This window comes from Suncus etruscus, chromosome 9 (genome assembly GCF_024139225.1).
Source record: "Suncus etruscus isolate mSunEtr1 chromosome 9, mSunEtr1.pri.cur, whole genome shotgun sequence".
NCBI classification, from domain to species: Eukaryota; Metazoa; Chordata; class Mammalia; order Eulipotyphla; family Soricidae; genus Suncus; species Suncus etruscus.
The window spans coordinates 33,954,790-33,976,466 of NC_064856.1; the positions used below are offsets into that span (position 1 = coordinate 33,954,790).

Genomic DNA, 21,677 nt, shown 5'->3' on the forward strand with positions numbered 1-21,677 from the left:
GTTGTCTGGTGTATGATGACAGTTGATCTCAGACTGGAGCATCACCCACACTCCCTGCAAGCATGGGGCTTCTCTGCTGTGTGTATCCTCTGGGTGTCCAATGAGTTTTGACCTCTGACAGAAGCCTCTCTCACACTCCTTGTAAACACTGGGCTTCTTCCCTGTGTGAGTCACCTGGTATGTGATGGATGAGGCTTGTCATCAGACTGAAACCTCATCCACATTCCCTGCAAACATGGACTTCTCCTGTGTGTGTCCACTGGTGTATCAGATGAGTTGACCTGTCACTGAAGCCTTGCTCACACTCCCTGCAAACATGGGGCTTCTCCTGTATGTCCCCTCTGGTGTGTGATGAGAGTTGATCTGTCACTGAAGCCTTGCTCACACTCCCTGCAAATGTGAGGCTTGTGAAGCCTTGCCCACACTCCCTGAAAACATGGAGCTTCTCCATGTGTGTCCTCTGGTGTCTGATAAGAGTTGACCTGTCACTGAAGCCTAGCCCACACTCCAATCATGGGGCTTCTCCCTTGTGTGTCCTCTGGTGTGTGATGAGATAACCTGTCACCGCAACCTTACCCACAGTCTCTGCAAATACAGGTCTTCTTCCATTTGAGTCTTCTGGTGTGTGATGAGATTTGATCCATAACTGAAACCAAGCCCAGGCCTTACATACTTGTCTCTTTAAAATTCTTGGCATTCTTATCCCTGAAACTACTCTACCTGTGTCCTTTGGATTTTCTTTCTGGCCTGTGTTTCTTTCTCCATTACAATCTCATGTTTATTAGAGCTCCCTATTTGACTACAAAAATCTAGAAAAGGTAGTTGAAATTCTTTTATGCCTTATCTTCTTAGTCAAAGGTATGGAGCTTTCTGTGTGCTTTTGATTTTCAAGTATGTAATTTCTTGATTATTCAACTTTGTCATTATATGGATAGAATGTTGCTGTCACTTGGTTCTGATCACATGGACAAAAACTCTGACCAAGTGTGCTTTCTTACAAATGTTTCTGGGAAAATCTTAGAGGGATGACTAAATTTTATGTGATGACTGAGGAAGTTCTGAATGGAGAAGGCCAAAGAACAGAAGGGACATGAATAGATTTCTGGCTTTGGTTCTGCTGCAAAAACACCACTCTACCATCTCCCCAGGGCTCCTCCTTCTAAACAGATCAGTACAGGCTTCACCCCGTAGTGCCCTTCAGTCTGCAGGTGCTCATAGGTCTCCAGTATCACATCTCTGTAGAACTTCTGGAAAGGCATCCAGGCAAGGCCACTCCTCCACAGAGAAGCTCACGGTCATGCCAGGAAAGGTCACCATATCCTGAGGATAGAACATCAGATGGTGTGGGCCCATTTTTTTTTTTCAGATTATTCCCAAAGAGCAGCAGTAAGGCCCAATGCAGAAAGTCCTGGTTGAGTCCCTGCTGCTCCTTGGTGCTCAGAGTGGCCCCTACGAACAGAGAAAAGAAAATTGTCCTTCTAGAGGTCCCTGCAGCTGCGGGAATCCCTGAAACTGTAGGTCAGGGCAGCGATGGTAGCTGAATGGCACTTCTTGCTCAGTGTCTGGTCAGAAAAGAAAATTTGCTTAAATGTTAACATTTTAGGGCCGGGCGGTGGCGCTAAAGGTAAGGTGCCTGCCTTGCCTGCGCTAGCCTTGGACGGACCACGGTTCGATCCCCCGGTGTCCCATATGGTCCCCCAAGCCAGGAGCAACTTCTGAGCACATAGCCAAGAGTAACCCCTGAGCGTTACCGGGTGTGGCCCAAAAACCAAAAAAAAAAAAATGTTAACATTTTAAAATTAAGTAAAACTTGTAGAGCATTTATATATATATATATATATATATATATATATTTTGGTTTTTGGATCACATCCGGCAGCACTCAAGCATTACTCTGGCTCTTCTCAAAAATCACTCCTGGCAGGCTCAGGGGGCCATATGGAATGCCAGGATTTGAACTACCAACCTTCTGCATGCAAGGCAAATGCCCTACTTCCAGAGCATTATATTTTTAATAGTCTCATTTTTAATTCTTCTTAAAAATATAATTACATATAACATAATAATAATTAAAGTAACTTAGAATTTAATACATTACAAAATAATCCTACAATAAATTTGGCTAACACTCACTACTAAACATTGTTAAAAAGAATAATTTTGGGGCTGGAATGGTGGTGCAGGCCGAAAGGCATCTGCCTTGTGTGAGCTAACCTAGGATGGAGCACGGTTCGATCCCCCAGCATCCCATATGGTCCCCAAAGCCAGGAGCAATTTCTGAGCACATAGCCAGGAGTAACCCCTGAGCATCACTGGGTGTGGCCAAAAACCAAAAACAAACAAACAAAAAGAGAACAATTTTGTTCGAGTGATGAGTACTTTTAAGATCAATTCCTCTAGCAATATTCAAATATGCAATAAAACGTTTATCTATGTTCATTATGTTATACATTGTATCTCAACGATTTACTTTTTTTATAACTAGAAGTTTGTACCTTGTAATCACTTTAACTCATTTTATCTCCCTTTAGCCCCAACTGTGACAATCATCAACATATTCTTTGTATCTATGAGCTTATTTTATATATTTTGTTTGTTGACAAAATAAAAGTATCTGAAAACTGACCACAATGTCATTTTTATAAAAGACAGCCTATAGATATTCTAGATAAGAAGGATTCTTAAAAATAAGTTACAATTAAATTTAATACCTGATCATAGACTGGATCCCCTATGGACAGGGGAAAATCTGTAAAACGCCTTATATTAACAAAATAAATTTATGATTATAATCTTACTCCAAGTATGGGGAGAGAAACTAGCTATCTTAAACTATATTCCCTTTGATCATTTTCAACATCAACTAATAGAGAGCCTACTATATACAATTGATGGCAATAGGTCAACAGAAAGTTCTCCTTTCTTCTAAGTTGCTCAGTATTGAATGTTATCCAATATTATGTAACAAATATTCACTCTTTCCTAAATAATAGCTGCTTCATATAACAAACATCAAAAACAGCAATAATCTAAGAACTGATTTATAGAACTGCTTTTACCCTAGCAGTGACATTAAGAAGGGTTGTTGAGAAAGTGGTGGGGACTGGTGAGGGGTGAATTGTTAGAATGTTATTTCATAAAACCCTATCATTGACAATATTGTAAAACTGTAAATCACTCAGGATGGTGCAATAATACAGTGGATAGAACACTTGCACTGGACTAACCAGATTCGATCTCAGGCACCGCATATAGTTTCCAAAGTCTAAACAAGAGTAATTCTGTAAATGTAGTCATTAGTAAGCCCTGGGTCCTACAAAATAAAAAGCAAAACAAATTGTAAAAACTAATCTAGTAAGGCAGGGTAAGGAGGCTCCGCCCGCCCGCCCCGACCGCGTGAATGGCTCCCTTCCTCCGGCTGGAGTCCCCTAGCCCCCTGCAGGGTAAGGAGGCTCCGCCCGCCCGCCCGCCCCGACCGCTCGAACGGCTCCCTTCCTCCGGCTGGGGTCCCCTAGCCCCTGGCAGGGTAAGGAGGCTCCGCCCGCCCGCCCGACCGCGCGAATGGCTCCCTTCCTCCAGCTGGAGTCCCCTAGCCCCCAGCAAGGTAAGGAGGCTCCGCCCGCCCGCCCCGACCGCGCGAACGGCTCCCTTCCTCCGGCTGGAGTCCCCTAGCCCCCGGCAGGGTAAGGAGGCTCCGCCCGCCCGCCCCGACCGCGCAAACGGCTCCCTTCCTCCGGCCTCCTAGCCCCCGGCAGGGTAAGGAAGCTCCGCCCGCCCGCCCCGACCTCGCGAACGGCTCCCTTCCTCCGGCTGGGGTCCCCTTGCCCCCGGGAAGGTAAGGAAGCCCCGCCCGCGCACCCCCGACCGCGCGAACGGCTGCTTCGCTCCTGCTGGGGTTCCCATGTCCCCGGGAAGGTAGGGAAGGTCCGCCCACCCAATCCGACCCCGCGAACGGCTGCCCTGCTCCTGCTGGGGCTCCTTTGCCCACGGGAAGGTAGGGAAGTTCCACACAGCCACGCGGACAGCGTGAAAGGGCCCCGTCCCCCGTCGAGAATCTCCTGCCTCCCAGAAATAGCTGGCAACAATAAGGCAAAACAACGATTCAGACCACAGAAAGAGCACAAGAGGAGCCAAACCGCAACAAGCCCACCCAACAGTACCACTAGATCCACCCTCAGGGAGGGGACCCATTCCCACCCCACAGGGGATCAAAACAGGCTGAAATTGGAAGAAACAGCACTCTAAAGCACAGCAATAAACACAAGGAAATATGGGTAAATCAAAGAGAACCCTAAGATCTGAAGATACGGAGACAAACCTTTACAAGTTTCCAAGTCCGCCAAAATGCACAATCTGTGGGAAAGCGACCTAAAAGCAGCAATGAGGAAGGAAACGCAAGAACTAATTAAAGAAATGAGAGAAACTTTAGCTACCGAGTATAAAACATCTATGGAGGAACAAATCACCCAAATTAAAGAAGAAATGTTAAAGAGTATGAGAGAGTCCATACAAAAAGAAGTGAAGGAATTAACAGACAAAGTAACAAGCCTTACTAGCAGAAACACAGAGTTGGAGAAACACATCGAAGAACTCGAAGGAAAACTGCAAACAAAAAATGACCAAGAAACCAACAAAGAAATAAAAGGCAAAGCACTGGAAGGAAAAGTCCAGTACCTAATGAACAAGGACAAAAGAAACAATCTAAGAATCGTGGGTATACCAGAAGGGGAGGAAATAGGGAAAGGAGAAGAACAAGTAGTCAGAGAGATAATAGCAGAGAACTTCCCCACCCTTTGGAATGAAACTTCAGGGCAAATCCAGGAAATCAAGAGAGTTCCTAGTAAAATAGATCCTAATAAACCTACACCAAGACATATAGTAATCCAAATGGCAAAAAACAAAGAGAAAGAGGAACTTCTTAAGGCAATAAGAGAGAAAAAAAACCTCAAGTACAAAGGTAGGGACATAAGAATCAAACTAGATCTCCCAATCGAAATAATCCAAGCAAGGAGACAGTGGAATGACATATTTAAACGACTGAATGAAAGAAACTTCCAACCTAGAGTCCAATATCCGGCAAAATTATCATTCATATGGGAGAACAGACTGAAAACATTTTCAAACAAGACCGAACTAGAGCTATTTGTCCAAACAAAGCCGATCCTAAACGACCTACTCAGAGATGAATTACACAATCCAAACCCCCGATTGTAACAAAAGCCACCCTACACAACACAACTACACAACAGTCCTCTCTCTCAATAATCTCCCTAAATGTTAATGGACTAAACTCTCCAATTAAAAGACACATAGTAGAGAACTGGATTAGGAAAAATAAACCGGACTTCTGCTGTCTACAAGAAACACACCTACAGCTACAGGATAAGCATAGGCTAAGAATCAAAGGATGGAAAGTAATTATCCAGGCCAATGGAAAACAAAAAAGAGCAGGGACAGCCATTCTCATATCAGACCAAATTGCATTCAACCTCAAGAAAGTGGTCAGAGACAAAGAGGGTCACTACTTACTGATCAGGGGAACATTAGATCAAGAAACACTAACCCTGGTCAATATCTATGCACCTAATGTAGAATCAGCAAAATATGTGAGGCAACTACTGGCAAACCTGGAGAAGCACATGAAGGGAAATGTGATAATAGCAGGGGACCTCAACACTCCACTATCACCACTGGACAGATCCACCAAACAGAAAAATAGCAAAGAAATAAGAGCTGTGAATGAAAAATTAGAAGATTTAGGGCTAATAGACTTATATAGAGCCCTCCACCCCCAGAAAGCAGAATACACATTCTTCTCAAGCCCACATGGAACCTTCTCCAGAATAGACCATGTCTTAGGATACAAAGCCAACCTATATAAGACCACAAAGGTAAGGATCATTAGAAGTACCCTCTCAGATCACTATGCAACAGAGCTCAAAATTGATGTCAAGAAGAAGCAATAGAGAAAAACTAATACCTGGAGATTAAACAACATGCTGCTCAACAACAGCTGGGTCAAAGAACAACTCAAGGAAAAAATAAAAAGATTCCTTGAGACAAATGACAATGAAGAGACAACATGTCAAAATTTATGGGACACAGCAAAAGCAGTAATTAGGGGGAAACTCATAGCAATACAGGCCTATGTCAAGAAACAGGAAAATAACAAAACCAACAGTTTAAAAGATCACCTCAAAGAATTGGAACAACAGCAACAGAGAAATCCAACCACATCCAGAAGGCAAGAAATAATAAAAACTAGAGCAGAAATAAACAACATAGAAACTAAGAAAACAATACAAAAAATCAATGAGACCAGGAGTTGGTTTTTCGAAAAAATAAACAAGATAGACAAACCATTGGCAAAACTCACCAAAAAAAAGAGAGAAAACACCCAAATCAGTAGGATCACAAATGAAAGGGGAGATATTGCAACAGAACCCCAAGAAATACAACATATCATGAGATCATATTATGAACATCTATACTCAACTAGGCTAGAGAACCCAGTAGAAATCGATAGATTCTTGGAAAAACACCCTCTTCCAAGACTGGAAAAAGAAGATCTAGAGATCCTAAATAGACCAATCACCTCAGAGGAAATTGAAGATATAATTAAAAAACTCCCTAAGAACAAAAGCCCAGGCCCAGATGGATTTACAGGTGAATTCTATCAAACATTTCAAGAAGAGTTACTACCACTTTTCCATAGGCTCTTCCAAACCATAGAAAAAACAGGAATCCTCCCCAACTCCTTTTATAAGGCTAATATCACACTCATTCCCAAAGAAGGCAAAGACACTACCAAAAAAGAAAACTACAAACCAATCTCACTAATGAACATAGATGCAAAGATACTCAATAAAATCTTAGCAAACCGAATCCAGCACTTCATCAAGAAGATCATACATCACGATCAAGTGGGATTCATTCCAGGAATGCAAGGTTGGTTTAACATACGCAAATCAATCAACATTATACACCACATCAACAACATGAAAGACAAAAACCACATGATCATATCAATCGATGCAGAGAAGGCATTTGACAAAATCCAACATCCTTTCATGTTAAAGACACTCAGCAAAATAGGACTAGAAGGAACCTTCCTCAAGATAGTTACAGCTATATATGAAAAGCCTACAGCCAACATTATACTCAATGGTGAGAAACTAGAACCATTCCCACTAAGATCAGGAACTAGGCAAGGCTGTCCACTCTCTCCACTCTTATTCAATATAACCTTAGAAGTCCTAGCAATAGCAATCCGAAAAGAGAAGGAAATCAAAGGAATTCAAATTGGGAAAGAGGAACACAAGCTATCTCTATTTGCCGATGATATGATGATATACATCGAAAATCCTAAAGAGTCCACAGTAAAACTCCTAGAAACAATTAACCAATACAGCAAAGTGGCTGGTTACAAGGTCAATACACAAAAGACAGTAGCGTTTCTATATACAAACAATGAAGCTGAGGAGAGAGAGATTAAAAATACAATTCCATTTAAGATAGCATCAAAAAATATCAAGTATCTAGGAATCAACCTTACAAGAGAAGTGAAAGACCTATACCAGGGAAACTTCAAAATACTTCAGAAAGAAATTGAAGGCGATCTAATGAAATGGAAGAACATCCCATGCTCATGGATAGGTAGAATTAACATAATCAAAATGACTATCCTACCCAAACTCCTATATAGATTTAATGCAATCCCTGTCCAAATCCAGACACAATTCTTCAAAGAATTAGAACAATCATTCACAAAATTCATCTGGAACCACAAAAGACCCAGGATAGCCAAACAAATACTGAAAAACAAGAAGCTGGGAGGCATCTCCTTACCTAACTTGAAACTATATTATAAAGCCATAGTAATCAAAACAGCATGGTACTGGAACAGAGACAGGACCTCAGACCAGTGGGTCAGAACAGAATTCCCAGACATAAACCCCCAGGTATATAGCCAACTAATATTTGATAAAAGAGGCAAGAATCTGAAATGGAACAAAGAAAGCCTATTCAACAAATGGTGTTGGTACAACTGGAAAACCACATGTACGAAAGTGAAAATCAACCCATACCTTACTCCTTATACAAAAATCAACTCAAAATGGATCAAAGACCTTGAAATCAGACCCGAATCCATAAAGTTTATCGAGAATAAAATAGGCAGAACACTCGAAGACCTATATATCAAAAAGGTCTTTGAGAATGGAGCACCAATGGCAAGAACGTTAGCATCAAATATAAACAAATGGGACTACATCAAACTAAAAAGCTTCTGCATGGCAAAAGAAACCCTACTTAACGCAAGAAGACAGCCAACAGAATGGGAAAAAATTTTTTCACTCGACATATCAGATAAAGGGCTGATATCTAGAACATACAAAGCACTCAGAAAGCTGAGCCCCCCAAAACCAAACAAAGCTATAAAAAAATGGGGAGATGAAATGAATAGACACTTCTCTGAGGAAGACAGAAGGATGGCCAACAAACACATCAAAACATGCTCACCTTCACTCATCATCAGGGAGATCCAAATCAAGACAACAATGAGATACCACCTTACACCAGTGAGGATGGCTCACATCAAAATTGACGGAAACAACCTTTGTTGGCGGGGATGCGGTATGAAAGGAACTCTCATCCACTGCTGGTGGGAATGCCCCCTAGTCCAACACCTATGGAGGAAAGTCTGGAGAGTGCTCAAAGAACTCAGAATCGAGCTGCCATTTGACCCCGCAATTGCTCTCCTAGGCATATACCCACAAGATGGAAGGACATTTATTCCAAAATACGTATGCACCCCACTATTTATCGCAGCACTCAGTATAATAGCCAAATCTTGGAACCAACCTAGATGTCCAACAACAGATGAATGGATCATTAAGATGTGGTACATATACACAATGGAATATTACATGGCAGTTAGAAATGATACAATCACAGACTTTGCAGCAACCTGGATGGACCTAGATCATGTTATGTTAAACGAAGTAAGTCAGAAGACAAAAGATAAACACAGAATGGTAGCACTATTCTGAAACACCTAGAACATATATTTTATACATAACTAATACCTAACAATCATATAACAGGGTTTAACAGGGTAGAAACTCTAAACAATGTAATAGTCAACATATACATGGGAGCAGTGTCCAAAATACATGAAGAAGGAATAACGCAAACTCTTGACTGCACATTATACCACAAAGAAAACAGCAACATAGAGAGGTATGTAATCAGACTCCTACAACAAAGGTCCACAATAATCCCTTAGAGATCGTTAACAGGAACACAAGTATAGAACACCACAGGAAATCACGGAATGCGATGGCAACATACCATAACACTACGTTTTAATCCCTTTACCTTACTATACTTTAAATAACCTCTCAGCTTTTCTGCCCACAGGTGCCCTTAGATACAAAGGGCGGACAAACTAAGACGGCAACTCGGGATACCACACGAGATACCGTACCTTGCTTGCACTACGAGATGGCCACGAGAAAACTCTTTAACATACACTTTATTTCTAGGTTAAACCTTCTTTTAGGAATTGAACCACGTGACCAGTCAGACCACCAAAGCAGTACCTGCGACGTACAGACCTAAACTACAGGCTCTAGCCATCGAACACATTCAGCCAAACCAACATTCCCTTGTTATTCTCTCCTTTCTTCTCACTACTTTATTTTTTTTTATTTTTTCTTCTTTTCTTTTTTCTTTTTCTCTTCTATTCTTCTCTTTACTTTTTTCCCTTTCTCTTCCCCGTTTCTTTCTACGGTATTTTCTCTTTTCTCTACCCTCATACCCCTCCCTTTCTCCCCCCCCCCCCCGGAAATCCAACTATCCCTTCACCCCTCAAGCCCATCCAGCTCTCCCACCATAATAAAACTCTCCACCCTCAGTCCTTAATCTTTTAGGCATCAAGATCGACCTCCTACCCAACGAACCAGTACCCAGCACCCAGGGGAGGGGACACCCAGCCGAAACCACACCTCATCTCCTGCAAGAAAAGACAGCCAACTCCCCTGTGGACTCATGCTGCGAGACCCTCCCTACCAACTCCCCATAACGTGGACTGTTTCTGGAAACTGGACTTAGGTCCAATAGTATCCCCAATGCAAGAACTCTTCCAAGACCTCCCTGCCGCAAATTTTTACCAATCTGAAGAAGGTCAGGGGGTGTAATTGGAAGATGCCTGGGAACCCACACACCACAAGAAAAATCCAAAAGACAAGGGGAAAAACAGTACTTCCAACATAGGCATAAGACCTGTAATACACCACCTCTTTACCTGTTCTCCCCCAATTGTAAAGTAGTCTTTTGCACCACTTTGGTCCTTTAAAAACTTCACTAACTCATTATATTTCTTTTTTCTTTTTTTTTTTTTTAAATGTTTGCCCTACATATACATTTGTGGGCACATGCACTTTTTTTTTTTTAATCGTTTTTGGGTATGAGACCTATTTCTGTTATCCACTCTGTCCACCCCAAATACACCAACAATATAATGGAGCACCACTTCCCCCTGCAAAGGCACACTAAATAAAGGGGAAATCTTACATAAAAAAAAAAAAAAAACCAAGAGCTCTTACCTACTAGAGATAGGAACTCATAGTTGTTTACAATACAGGGATATCTCCTACCTTGAAAATATGTCATGTGGAACCAACTTAGACCTCAGGTGATCAGATTCCATTCATCCTGCCTTGAATCCTGGTGCCCAGGCATAGAAACGGCACAGCTCTTCACAACAGCTGCAAGAAACAAACTCCATCTGGGATGGCCTCAATACTGCAGGGTCAACAACAAGGGCCAGCGCTAACATGATATCCCGACAATGAAGAAAACGTGAACAACTTGACCTTAGAGCAGTTTAACCTACCTTACCAGCTAATGACAAGACAAAACCAGAAGACGTGGCACCCTTTGGTAGGTCCAAAAGCCAAGATCGTGATTTACAGAGGACTGGCTGCTAGAACCACGACCAGACTGTAAACATCTTGGGACCAATTAAAAAGTCCTAGTCTAGGCTTTGAACTAAGACCGGCACAATAAGCATGATCCCCAGTTCCAAAGGTCCGGCAGAGACAACTGTAACGGAAAGGGGCTTCTGGAAGCACAAAGAAAGACACTATCCTAGATGCCATCCTAGGTTCAGTACAAAGACCAAGATCACCAACCACAGAAGATGGATTCTAATGGCACTGAGGCAACAGAACCTCTAGATTCACAAAGACTGACTTCACCATAAGGCCCACCTCAGGATCTGTACAGATACTGAGACCACTAAACACAGAGCTCTGAATGTATCACCCTGGACAAAGCAGAAGTCTTCCACACAAAAACAAAACAAAACAAAACAAAACAAACAAAAAAAAACACCACCGGGAGAGTAATGATCCTGAGCAAAGACTAGAACTGATCCCATGACAGTATACTCCAAGGACGGAGAATCCCCATATCTCATAGGGCAAGTGAATTCCGTTTCGAATGACCCCAATATTTACTGTGCCAGGGCAGAGGGAAAAAACAAAAATGCAAAAAGCACAAATCCTTGGATATTTTTTATATACACATATATATATTACCTTCATTTATTATTGTTATTATTATTTTTATTTACCTACCTATTTTGGTCGATTTCTCGGTTTGGATGTGATTATTGAAATTGTTGTCCCCAATTATTTTTTTTCTCTTCCTTTCTTTTCTTTCGTTATGTGCTAAACCATGTTTCTTATTTCAAGACCACGGCGAGTTTTTTTGGTTTATATGTTTGTTTGTTTTTGTTTGTATTTTTTTTATCAGTTTTTTGTGGTGCTTATCGATGTAACTGGAGACCTCACTGGATATTTTTTTTTTTTTTTTTTTTGGTTTTTGGGCCACAGCCGGCGGTGCTCAGGGGTTACTCCTGGCTGACTGCTCAGAAATAGCTCCTGGCAGGCACGGGGGACTATATGGGACACCGGGATTCGAACCAACCACCTTTGGTCCTGGATCGGCTGCTTGCAAGGCAAACACCGCTGAGCTATCTCTCCGGGCCCCTCACTGGATATTTGACACTTCTTTTGGTACTGATGGGGTGTTTCACCTTCTTTTTCTCCTTCATTTCCCAAATCGATGAGGAGAACCCCTAGAAGGATTCTGCCCATTTTTGGGGTATTAGACTCTTACCCCAGTTTACTCATTTTCTCTTTTTCAGGCAAAACCACCCAACTTGAACTGCTAGCCCTGCCCCCACTTAGAGGGGGAAATAAGGGAGGCACCAAGACCAAACTGATGCAAGACTACTAAGTAGTAGGTCAAATACAGAGGGGATCACATATTCTAGCCACCCTAGGGGGGAGGGAAGAGGAAATGGGAGGTAGGACAAAAACGGAGGTGTAGGGAGGACAATTTAGGGATGGGAATCCCCCCTGATTTTATGTAAATATGTACCTAGAATATTAGTGTCAACAATATGTAAGCCACTATGATCAAAATAAAAATTATATAAAAAAAAAAGAAAATCCCACATGCAGTAGACAAAAATCAAGTACAATAAGAGAGTACAAAGTCAAAAGGGAATGTAGATAATAATTTAGATTCTCAGTTTCCCGGGGAAAATATGGAAAAACCATATTACTGTTCTGATGTTTCTTATATTTTTTATCTACTTGCAAATATTTGTATGCTCATATTTTATGAATACAAGTTTGTTTTTACTCTCTAAAAAAAAAACTAATCTAGTAAAAACTAAAAAGATATTTGATTCAATAGAAACCTTTAAATTATTCCTGGTTTTTATATATACTAATTTTCTAAAAAGTTGTCAGATTGGTTCTCTAGACATGAATTAATTCACTTTAAGTTTTAACTCTAAAACTATAAAATCTAACTGTAAACTGTAACTTTAAACACTGTATTCATATTTTCCTCCTCAAGTTGTCAAACTTTTCTCCTTAAGATACACGGTGCCTAGGCCCGGAGAGATAGCACAGCTGCGTTAGCCTTGCAAGCAGCCGATCCAGGACCAAAGGTGGTTGGTTCAAATCCCGGTGTCCCATATGGTCCCCCGTGCTTGCCAGGAGCTATTTCTGAGCAGACAGCCAGGAGTAACCCCTGAGCAATGCCGGGTGTGGCCAAAAAAAACAAACAAAAAAAAAGATACACAGTGCTTCATTGCTATATTTATATACGATAGCAATCTCCCTTATTAAAATTATTAAACTTATTAAAGTTTATTTGGTTGGGTTTGTTGTTGTATTGTTGTTGTTGGGTTTTGTTTTTTTGTTTTTGTTTTTTTTTTGTTTTTTTGTTTTTTGGTTTTTGGGTCAGACCCAGCAGCGCTCAGGAGTTACTCCTGGTTCCACACTCAGAAATCGCTCCTGGCAGGCTCAGGGGACCATATAGACCATATGAGATGCCAGAATTCAAACCACCTTCCTTCTACATGCAAGGTAAACATCCTACCTCCATGATATCTGTCCAGCCCCTAAAGTTTATTTGTTGACTCACAAATTGATCCAGGTTTGTTCTTTAGCAATAGGCTTGAGTCTTTTTTTTTACTATAATTTATTTAGGCTGCCTTCCATCATAGTAGTAATAGCAACCAGGGCTATATTTCTATGTTTGTATATATCCAAAGAAAGAACTATCACTAACTAGAATTCTAACCATAAGCCCCAAGCCTAATTGTCTTGGGTCATGAACTATGAACACATTTCAAAGATGGGGAATTACACATATTACAGAAACCACCATAATCTCTATAATACTTAGTCTCTATTGCATAGTATTTTTTACTTAGTAATAATTAACTAACATTTATTGATTACAGCATACATATTATATGCTGTCTTAATCCCTTTGGGCATGTCGAATTACATTCCTTAACTTAGCATTTATTGTAAAAATAATAAAAAGGGAAGTAATAAAGCAACAATTAAGCATACAGAATGGCTTCTATAGTGCCAAACAAAATAATAAAAAGCCACTTTGGTGATTGCACAGCAAATTCAATAGCTATGCCTACAGAATGCGAGTCATACTATGGCAATGATAGTTGGAAATTATCACTCCAGGCAAGAACAGGGTGCTGAAAGGAGAAAAGTGATAAATACGATACTTTTAATAATAGTATTGCAAACCATAGTGCCTTGAAAGGAAAAAGGTAGGAGGGTGGAGGGAGAAAGAAGTAAAGTGTCTGGGGAAGAAAATTGGGGACAGTGGTGGTGGGAAATGATCTCTGGTGAAGGATGAGTATTGGAATATTGTTTGAAACTCAACCTCAATAACTTTTAACTCTATCTCATGGTGATTCAAAAAATTATTTTAGGGGGCCGAAGTGATTGCACAGCTGTAGGGCATTTGCCTTGCACGTGGCCAACAGGGTGCGGACCAGGGTTCAATCCTCAGCATTCCATATGGTCCACCAAGCCTGGAGTGATTTCTGAGCACAGAGCCAGGAGTAAGTGCTGAGTGTCACTGGGTGTGGCCCAAAAACCTGATGATAATGACGATGATGATAACAACAACAATAATTTTAAGTGAGGTTCCCTTACTTTCCACTCAGTGCTGGTATCTCCTTCCAACTCTGCCCTAACTTTTTGAACTATCTATCTTTAATTCTTAACCATCAGCATGGAAGGCCCCAGTGTTTCTCGTGGCTTCCAGAGAAACTAGATGTCTGCTTCAGGAAAGGCTCCTCATTCATGGATAAACGTGCTCCTCGATCAATAAGGAACACATTTACAGGCATCGTATCTGTCAACCAAAGAAATGCTAGCTAATAGAGCGAGTGAAAGGCTCACTGCAGGGCTGGAGTCCATGCTTTGCCAAGAGTGAGACCAGGGTTCTATGAAACCTCATTCATAGATTGGCAGAGCAAGCCCGTGGGTGGGGTGTGCTCCACCTCCCATACTTCCCTTCGCCAGAACAAAAAATGTGTGTTGGAAAGAGGAAACTGAAGGGCATAAAGTATGGACTCTTGCCCCACCCCCAATTTGTAGTCTCATCCCTTTTCAATCCCTTCCTGTACATCTTGATTTAGTTTTCTGTATTCGCATCATTTGCTTCTTGGCAAACCTGGGCAAGGTTTGCAGCTGAAAGATATAAAATTACAATAACTGCATTAATTAATATTAATGTAATATTAATGAAACGGATATTTCTACTACATCACATCATGATTTTTACAGTCATGGCAAAACGTGGCCGAAGAGTGACATGCTGGTCATAACAGAATACGAACGGAGATCTGGATGCTCGGATACCAGGATACGCCTGGAGGTGAACATTGGTACTTCCACCCACCCCTTATCTCGGTGACAGAATGGTTTGAGGTTCCGAAGATGGCGGAACACGGCGGGATAAGGGCTCAATGAGGAGAACCAACCTTCGGGATAGAGAAGCGGAAGCGGAAGCGGAATCGCTACCGGGTCGTAGCCATGGAGACGCTGTGGGCGGGGCCAAGACGAGTGACCTTTGCCCCGCGGGTGACCCGACGCCGGAGCCTGTAGCCGGAAGTGCGCGGCTCCGGGGGAGTCGGCGGATGTGTTGGAGCCATGGAGGTAACCAAACGGGACTGGCGATGGGCGCCCGCCGCCTCCCTGTTCCTTGTTCCCATATCGCGGGTTGGGACGCGGGGTTGGACCCATCCTCCTCATCTCTGAGCCGACGCTGCCCAGTCGCTCCCTCACACTGGCCCACCACGACCGACCCTGATGTCTTTCCCTTCATGTCAAGTGGCAGCTCCTCTTGCTTGATCCACGGCAGGAGATTTCCCTCCAGGGCTCCCACGGGTTTCGATTGGGCCTAGAAAGTGTTCTGACCACCAGGCGTTTGTTTGTTTGTTTTGCAGGATCCTGTTCAGGTCGGGGCCTCTGTGTCGGCCCCCCCTGGGACCGGGAAATCGAAGGTAAAGAGACTACGAGACGACCCCACGTTCTACTGAGACTCAGGAAGGGTGATGAAATGGAGAAGGGGTTGTTGATCCCTTTCCGAGGAATGGGTTTTGATTTACCCTGGCACCATTTTTTTCTTTCTTCTTTGAAGTTGGCTCACTTGGAACAGTTGACTTTTTGTTTCCTTCCTACCCCTGCTAAGAGAGCCTCCCCATTTCCTTCCAGGGAGCCCTGTGATTTATGGGAATTTGTAGAGTGACAGCAGTGACCTGATTGGGAGGCAATGTAAAAGTTTGGTGTTTTGTTTTTTGACCCTGGGCTATGTGTTGTATTCGGGGATTCTAACAGAACAATTATTTGCATGCTGAGTTTGTGGCTCTTGGTTAAACACTGGGCATATTTAAGCTTCCTGGTAGCCATGACATAGATATGTTGCTATGCCTGTTTTACAGAGAAAAAAAAAAAAAGGGCCTATCGAAGTTTCTATTTCCTGAGTTTTCTATTAAGAGCCTATATTTCACCTGACTTATCATGGCTTAAGAATACTTAAGCTTCTCAGATGGCCAACATTTATTTCAGGCTTAACTAGAGTATTAATTTCACAACTTTAAGGAACTTCACGCAGTTCCTTAATTTTACAAGAAATCAGAACCTATAAAGGAAGGGTCTTCATCTTGAACAGACTATTGCTTTACACTTCATAGTTGTTGCTAACTAATGATGTGGTATTTGGTTGGCAGTCTCACATTTAAATTGGATGTTTTAATATTTAGTAGGTATTTTCTTTATGTGATATAGTAGAAATATTAATTTAAACAATGTAGTTATATCATCACATTTTTCAGATGGAAACCTTGCCCAGGGAAGATCTTATCAAGTTTGCCAAGAAGCAAATGATGCTGCTACAAAAAACTAAATCAAGATGTACAGGTAGTGATTGAAAATACTCATTTTGACCATAATTACAATTTAGATGTGTTGTTCAGTGTTTTTTGGATTCAGTTGGAAAGGATGCTTCCATATTCTAATTATTTTCCAACAGTGTTTTAAAAATTATATCTGGGGCCGGAGAGATAGCATGGAGGTAAGGCATTTGCCCTTCATACAGGAGGTCATCGGTTCGAATCCCGACACCCCATATGGTCCCCCTTGCCTGCCAGGAGCAATTTCTGAGCCTGGAGCCAGGAATAACTCCTGAGCACTGCCGGGTGTGACCCAAAAAGCACAAAAAAAAAAAAAAAATTATATCTAAGCTGTGTTACTTTTTTTTTATTAAAATGAAGAGAATCTTAAAAAAGGAATCTACTAGGGCCAAAGAGATAGTATAGGGGTTAAGACGCATGCCTTTCATGAGACTAATTTAGATTGTATCCCTGTCACCACTAGGTCTCTGATCATAACTGGGTGCAGCCTGAAAAAAAACCCACATAGCTAGATGGTCATGTGACTCGAGCATTACATTCTCTTCCCACCTCACCCTTCATACCTTCATATTGAACCACTCACCGAATTGAATTGGGATTACTGCAATTGCAATTATTGCAATTACTGCAATTACTACTCTCCCCCTCACCCTCATCTTGTTAACTGTTTTTCCCCTTTCAGATTATATGTTGTTCTCAGTAAAGTTTTGCTTTTTTTTCTAGAGTAGTTCATTGAAATGTTAGCAATACAAGGTCATGAATCTAAAGAAGTAAAGAGACCTCAAATAAAAGATTTCTACTCTGAGAATTTTAAGTATATTTATTTGCTAATGTTGATTTCATTATTCAATTTTCTAGTCTTTATATCCAAAAAGATAAAGATCTTAGTGTCATTTTTTTAGTATACGTGTGGGTGAATTCTTGTATTTCCAATGACTTACCAGTTTTTTTTTTTTTTTTTTTTTTTTTTTTCCGTTTTCCTGGGTTTTTTTTTGTTGTTGTTCTTTTTTTGGGGGGGGGGGTTGTTCAGGGGCTACTCCTGGCTATCTGCTTAGTAATCGCTCCTGGCAGGCTCGGGTGACCATATGGGATGCCAGGATTCGAACCAACCACCTTAGGTCCTGGATCGGCTGCTTGCAAGGCAAACACCGCTGTCCTATCTCTCCAGCCCCAACTTACCAGTTTTTAACTACCTAGTTTTTAGACAATATTTACTTTTTACCAGAAAAGGTCATAATTGTGTTTTATGAGTCTGGAGTCTATAATAGAATATTTTAAAGGAGATAGTACAATGGTCAGAGTGCATGCTTTCTTACACCCAAACCAGGTTCATTTCATGGTACTATGTGGTCTTCTTTACATCATCAGAAGCAGCCAGGAAGGCTCTCCAAGCATGGATGTTGTACTCTGGGTTGCTTGAATATCCTCAGCATAACAACCTGAACAAATTCACATCCTTGGGCTGGTGTATTGAAACCCTGTCCCAGTTGGCTAAAGACTATGGGTGGTAGGACCCTCTTAAATAAATACATAAACAAAAACTAATTATAGGTGAAAATACTTTCTCAAGGGACCGGGATGAGTTTAATACCTAGTTGATTTATTTGCAGAAGTCCTAGATTTGGTTCTCTGAGCATCCAGAGTATAGCCCTCAAACACTACCTGGTGTAATCCAAAAAGAAAAATAATAAACTTTCTCAGATATGTGCCTATTAGATATATTTTAATTTATGATAACTTTTTTTATGAAATGTACTTTTTAAAGAGAATGTACTTACATTTAGTACTTCATTTCTGAATGAATTTTTTTTTAAGAATTAGAAAAAGAAGTTGAAGATCTCAAATTGAAACCTATTGGAGGATCTGATGATATTATTAAGGTAATGAAACAGTTGTTAATATTGCTTTTTAATTTTTATTTGCTTAAGAAAATAGCTGATGTTAAGCCACATTTCCTTGAGTGTTTTCAGCTTGCCAAAGTGCTATCTGATTTTCTTTCCCTGTTTACCCAGTTCCTCTCTACACTTGGTTAAATATTTTACCTTTCTGTAAGAAGTACTGTAAATACTGGTTAAATGACCAGTAGCTTCTGTAGTGAGATGGGTGTTGTCTTTTCATCCCACATGTTGTTTAATTGTGGTTCTTGACTCATTCTAGTTCTTCTACTTAGAAAACTCAGTCATGCATAGGACTTTGATAATTGCCAGATTATCTATTGAGGTATATATATATAGGTGTGTGTGTATATATATATGTGTGTGTGTGTGTGTGTGTATACATATACATACATACATATATAGCCCTGGGACTTAAGACTGGGGGAATGAGATGGGATCTTTATTAAGTTCTCTCGCCCTCTGTTCATACTCAGCATAACCAAATCTCCTTTAAGAGATTTCCATACTTTTTAGAACTTTCCATTTTCGAGATGATTCAACTCTCCTCTTTCATTTCCTTAATTTTTATGTTAAGTGTGTTATGTTTTACTTGTTCCTAACTAGACTTTTAACTGTATGCTGCTTGCAGATAACAGTACTGTTGTTGTCTAGTTCCCTGTTTAATAACCTAAGTTGCTTTGTCTTTTTCTTACATGCCCTTAATACTAACAATACTTTTTATTTCCCTTATGTTATCTGACTTTTTTTAATCTTTTTTGTGGGGGCAGTTTGGGCCACACCTAGTCATGTTCAGGGGTTACTTCTGGCTCTGCACTCAGAAATAGCTCCAGGAAGACTCAGGGGACCATATGGAATGCTGGGGATTGAACCCGGGTTAGTCTTGGGCTGGCCATGTACAAGACAAATGCCCTTCCATGTGCTATTGCTCCGGCCCCCTCTTTTTTCTCTCTCTCTTTTTCTTCATTTGTTTCTTCGGTGGAAGAGGACCTCCAGTGTGATGCTAGGTGCTTCTAATTCTCTGAGCCAAGAATGTGGTGCTGCTTGTCCATCAGTGCTAGATTAAGTAGGCCACAGTGCTTGGATATCTCCAGTATTACATCCAACAATGCTTAGGGGTGTGGGGCTGTGCACAAACCATATACTGGGGATCAAAGCTGGATCAACAGCATGCAAAGAATGTTCCCAAACCTCTGTACTCCCCAATCTTAGCCTATCTTTAAAAATTTTCTTTGCCTCTCGAAGCTCTGAAATTAACTTTTTTTCTTCTTTTCTATTAGTTAAGCCTTGCTGTGTATTCTTTGATTATACTATTTTGCTTTCTTTTTAGGAGGTTCACAATTTGTGAACTGTGGTACTCAAAAAGGGAATACAGCAAGGTATATTTAACTCCCTATGGACACCATGCACTGTTTTCATTATTTAGCTAAAATTATTTACTATTTAGGTTTGGGGTGGCAGGGAGAAGACACACTTTATGTGTTCAGGGCTTACCCCTGGCTCTGCACTTAGGGATTACTCCTGTTCATGAGCAGGGGACCCTATGATGTGGTGCCAAGGATTAATTCTGGGTTGGCTGTGTACTAAGTAAGCACCTTACCTGTTGTACTATCTCTCCAGCCCAAAGTAGATATGTTTTGATATTAGAACATGAAAGGCCAAATACTTTTATATTCAGAATTCACTGATTCATTTTAACAACTTTATTAAGAATAAACTAGATATTTAAAAAAAATCAAAGGTGGGGCCGGCGAGGTGGCGCTAGAGGTAAGGTGTCTGCCTTGCAAGCGCTAGCTAAGGAACGGACCGCAGTTGGATCCCTTGGCATCCCATATGGTCCCCCCAAGCCAGGGGCGATTTCTGAGCGCTTAGCCAGGAGTAACCCCTGAGCATCAAACGGGTGTGGCTCGAAAAACAAACAAAAAAATCAAAGTCCAGTTACTTCAGTCTTACTTTTTTGTTTAATCCATTCATTTAGGTAGAGTGTACCTCTTATGTCTTAAAAATCTTGTCAAGAGGGGCCAGCGAGGTGGCGCTAGAGGTAATGTGTCTGCCTTGCAAGCGCTAGCCAAGGAAAGATCCCGACCTTGGTTCGAAAAACCAAAAAAAAAAAAAAACCATCTTGTCAAGAGGTCGGAGAGATAGCATGGAGGTAGGGCATTTGCCTTGCATGCAGAAGTATGGTGGTTCAAATCCCGGCATCCCATATGGTCCCCTGAGCCTGCCAGGAGCAATTTCTAAACATAGAGCCAGGAGTGATCCCTGAGCGCTGTTGGGTTTGACCCAAAAACAAAAAAACAAAAAAAAATCTTGTCAAGGAACTAGTCAAAATTGAAAATACCTGTTAACAATCATATATCATTTTTATATATTTTTGTTCCAAGAAGTATTTTATTTTAAATACTCAATCGGTTTACAATGGCCTGACGTTAAAAGATAAAATTATTATTTATTTTGGTTTTGGGACCACACCTGTCAGTACCCAGGTATTACTCTTGGCTCTGCGCTCAGAAATCACTCCTGGCAGGCTTGGGGGACCATATGGGATGCTGGGGGGTCAAACCCCAGTTGGCAAATGCCCTACCTGCTGTATTATCACTCTGGCTCTTTGGGGTGAAGGGAGTGATGGATCACATCCAGCAACACGTAGGATTTACTTGTAATTCTGCTCAAGAATTACTTTTGAGGAGGTGTTTAGGGAACCATATAGGATGGAGAGGAGCAAACCAAGGTCAGATGCATACAACACAAGCACCTTTTCTGTTGTACATCTCTCCAGTTTCATACCCATCTTTTTTGTGTGGTTAATTTCTACCTTTAGAGCATTGTGTTTTGATAAGATACTTGTCATGATTTCCATATTTGTAAATTTATTTATATTTGAATTAGGCCCCAGTAGTACAGGATCTGTCCTGAAATGTTCCTTTTGCACTAGAGAATATATGAATGTTTGTGCATTCTTT

At 41.1% G+C, this 21,677-nt stretch overlaps 1 protein-coding gene across 1 annotated transcript in view; it reads left to right on the forward strand.

Moving 5' to 3' along the window:
* Positions 1-15,716: 15,716 nt before the first annotated feature.
* Positions 15,717-21,677, forward strand: part of GCC2 (GRIP and coiled-coil domain containing 2) — a 54,244-nt gene continuing 48,283 nt past the window's right edge. The window contains exons 1-4 of the mRNA XM_049780552.1: positions 15,717-15,737; positions 15,854-15,910; positions 16,742-16,826; positions 18,635-18,699. Of these exons, the coding sequence (XP_049636509.1) occupies positions 15,717-15,737; positions 15,854-15,910; positions 16,742-16,826; positions 18,635-18,699 (228 nt within the window). The remainder of the gene's footprint in view (positions 15,738-15,853; positions 15,911-16,741; positions 16,827-18,634; positions 18,700-21,677) is intronic.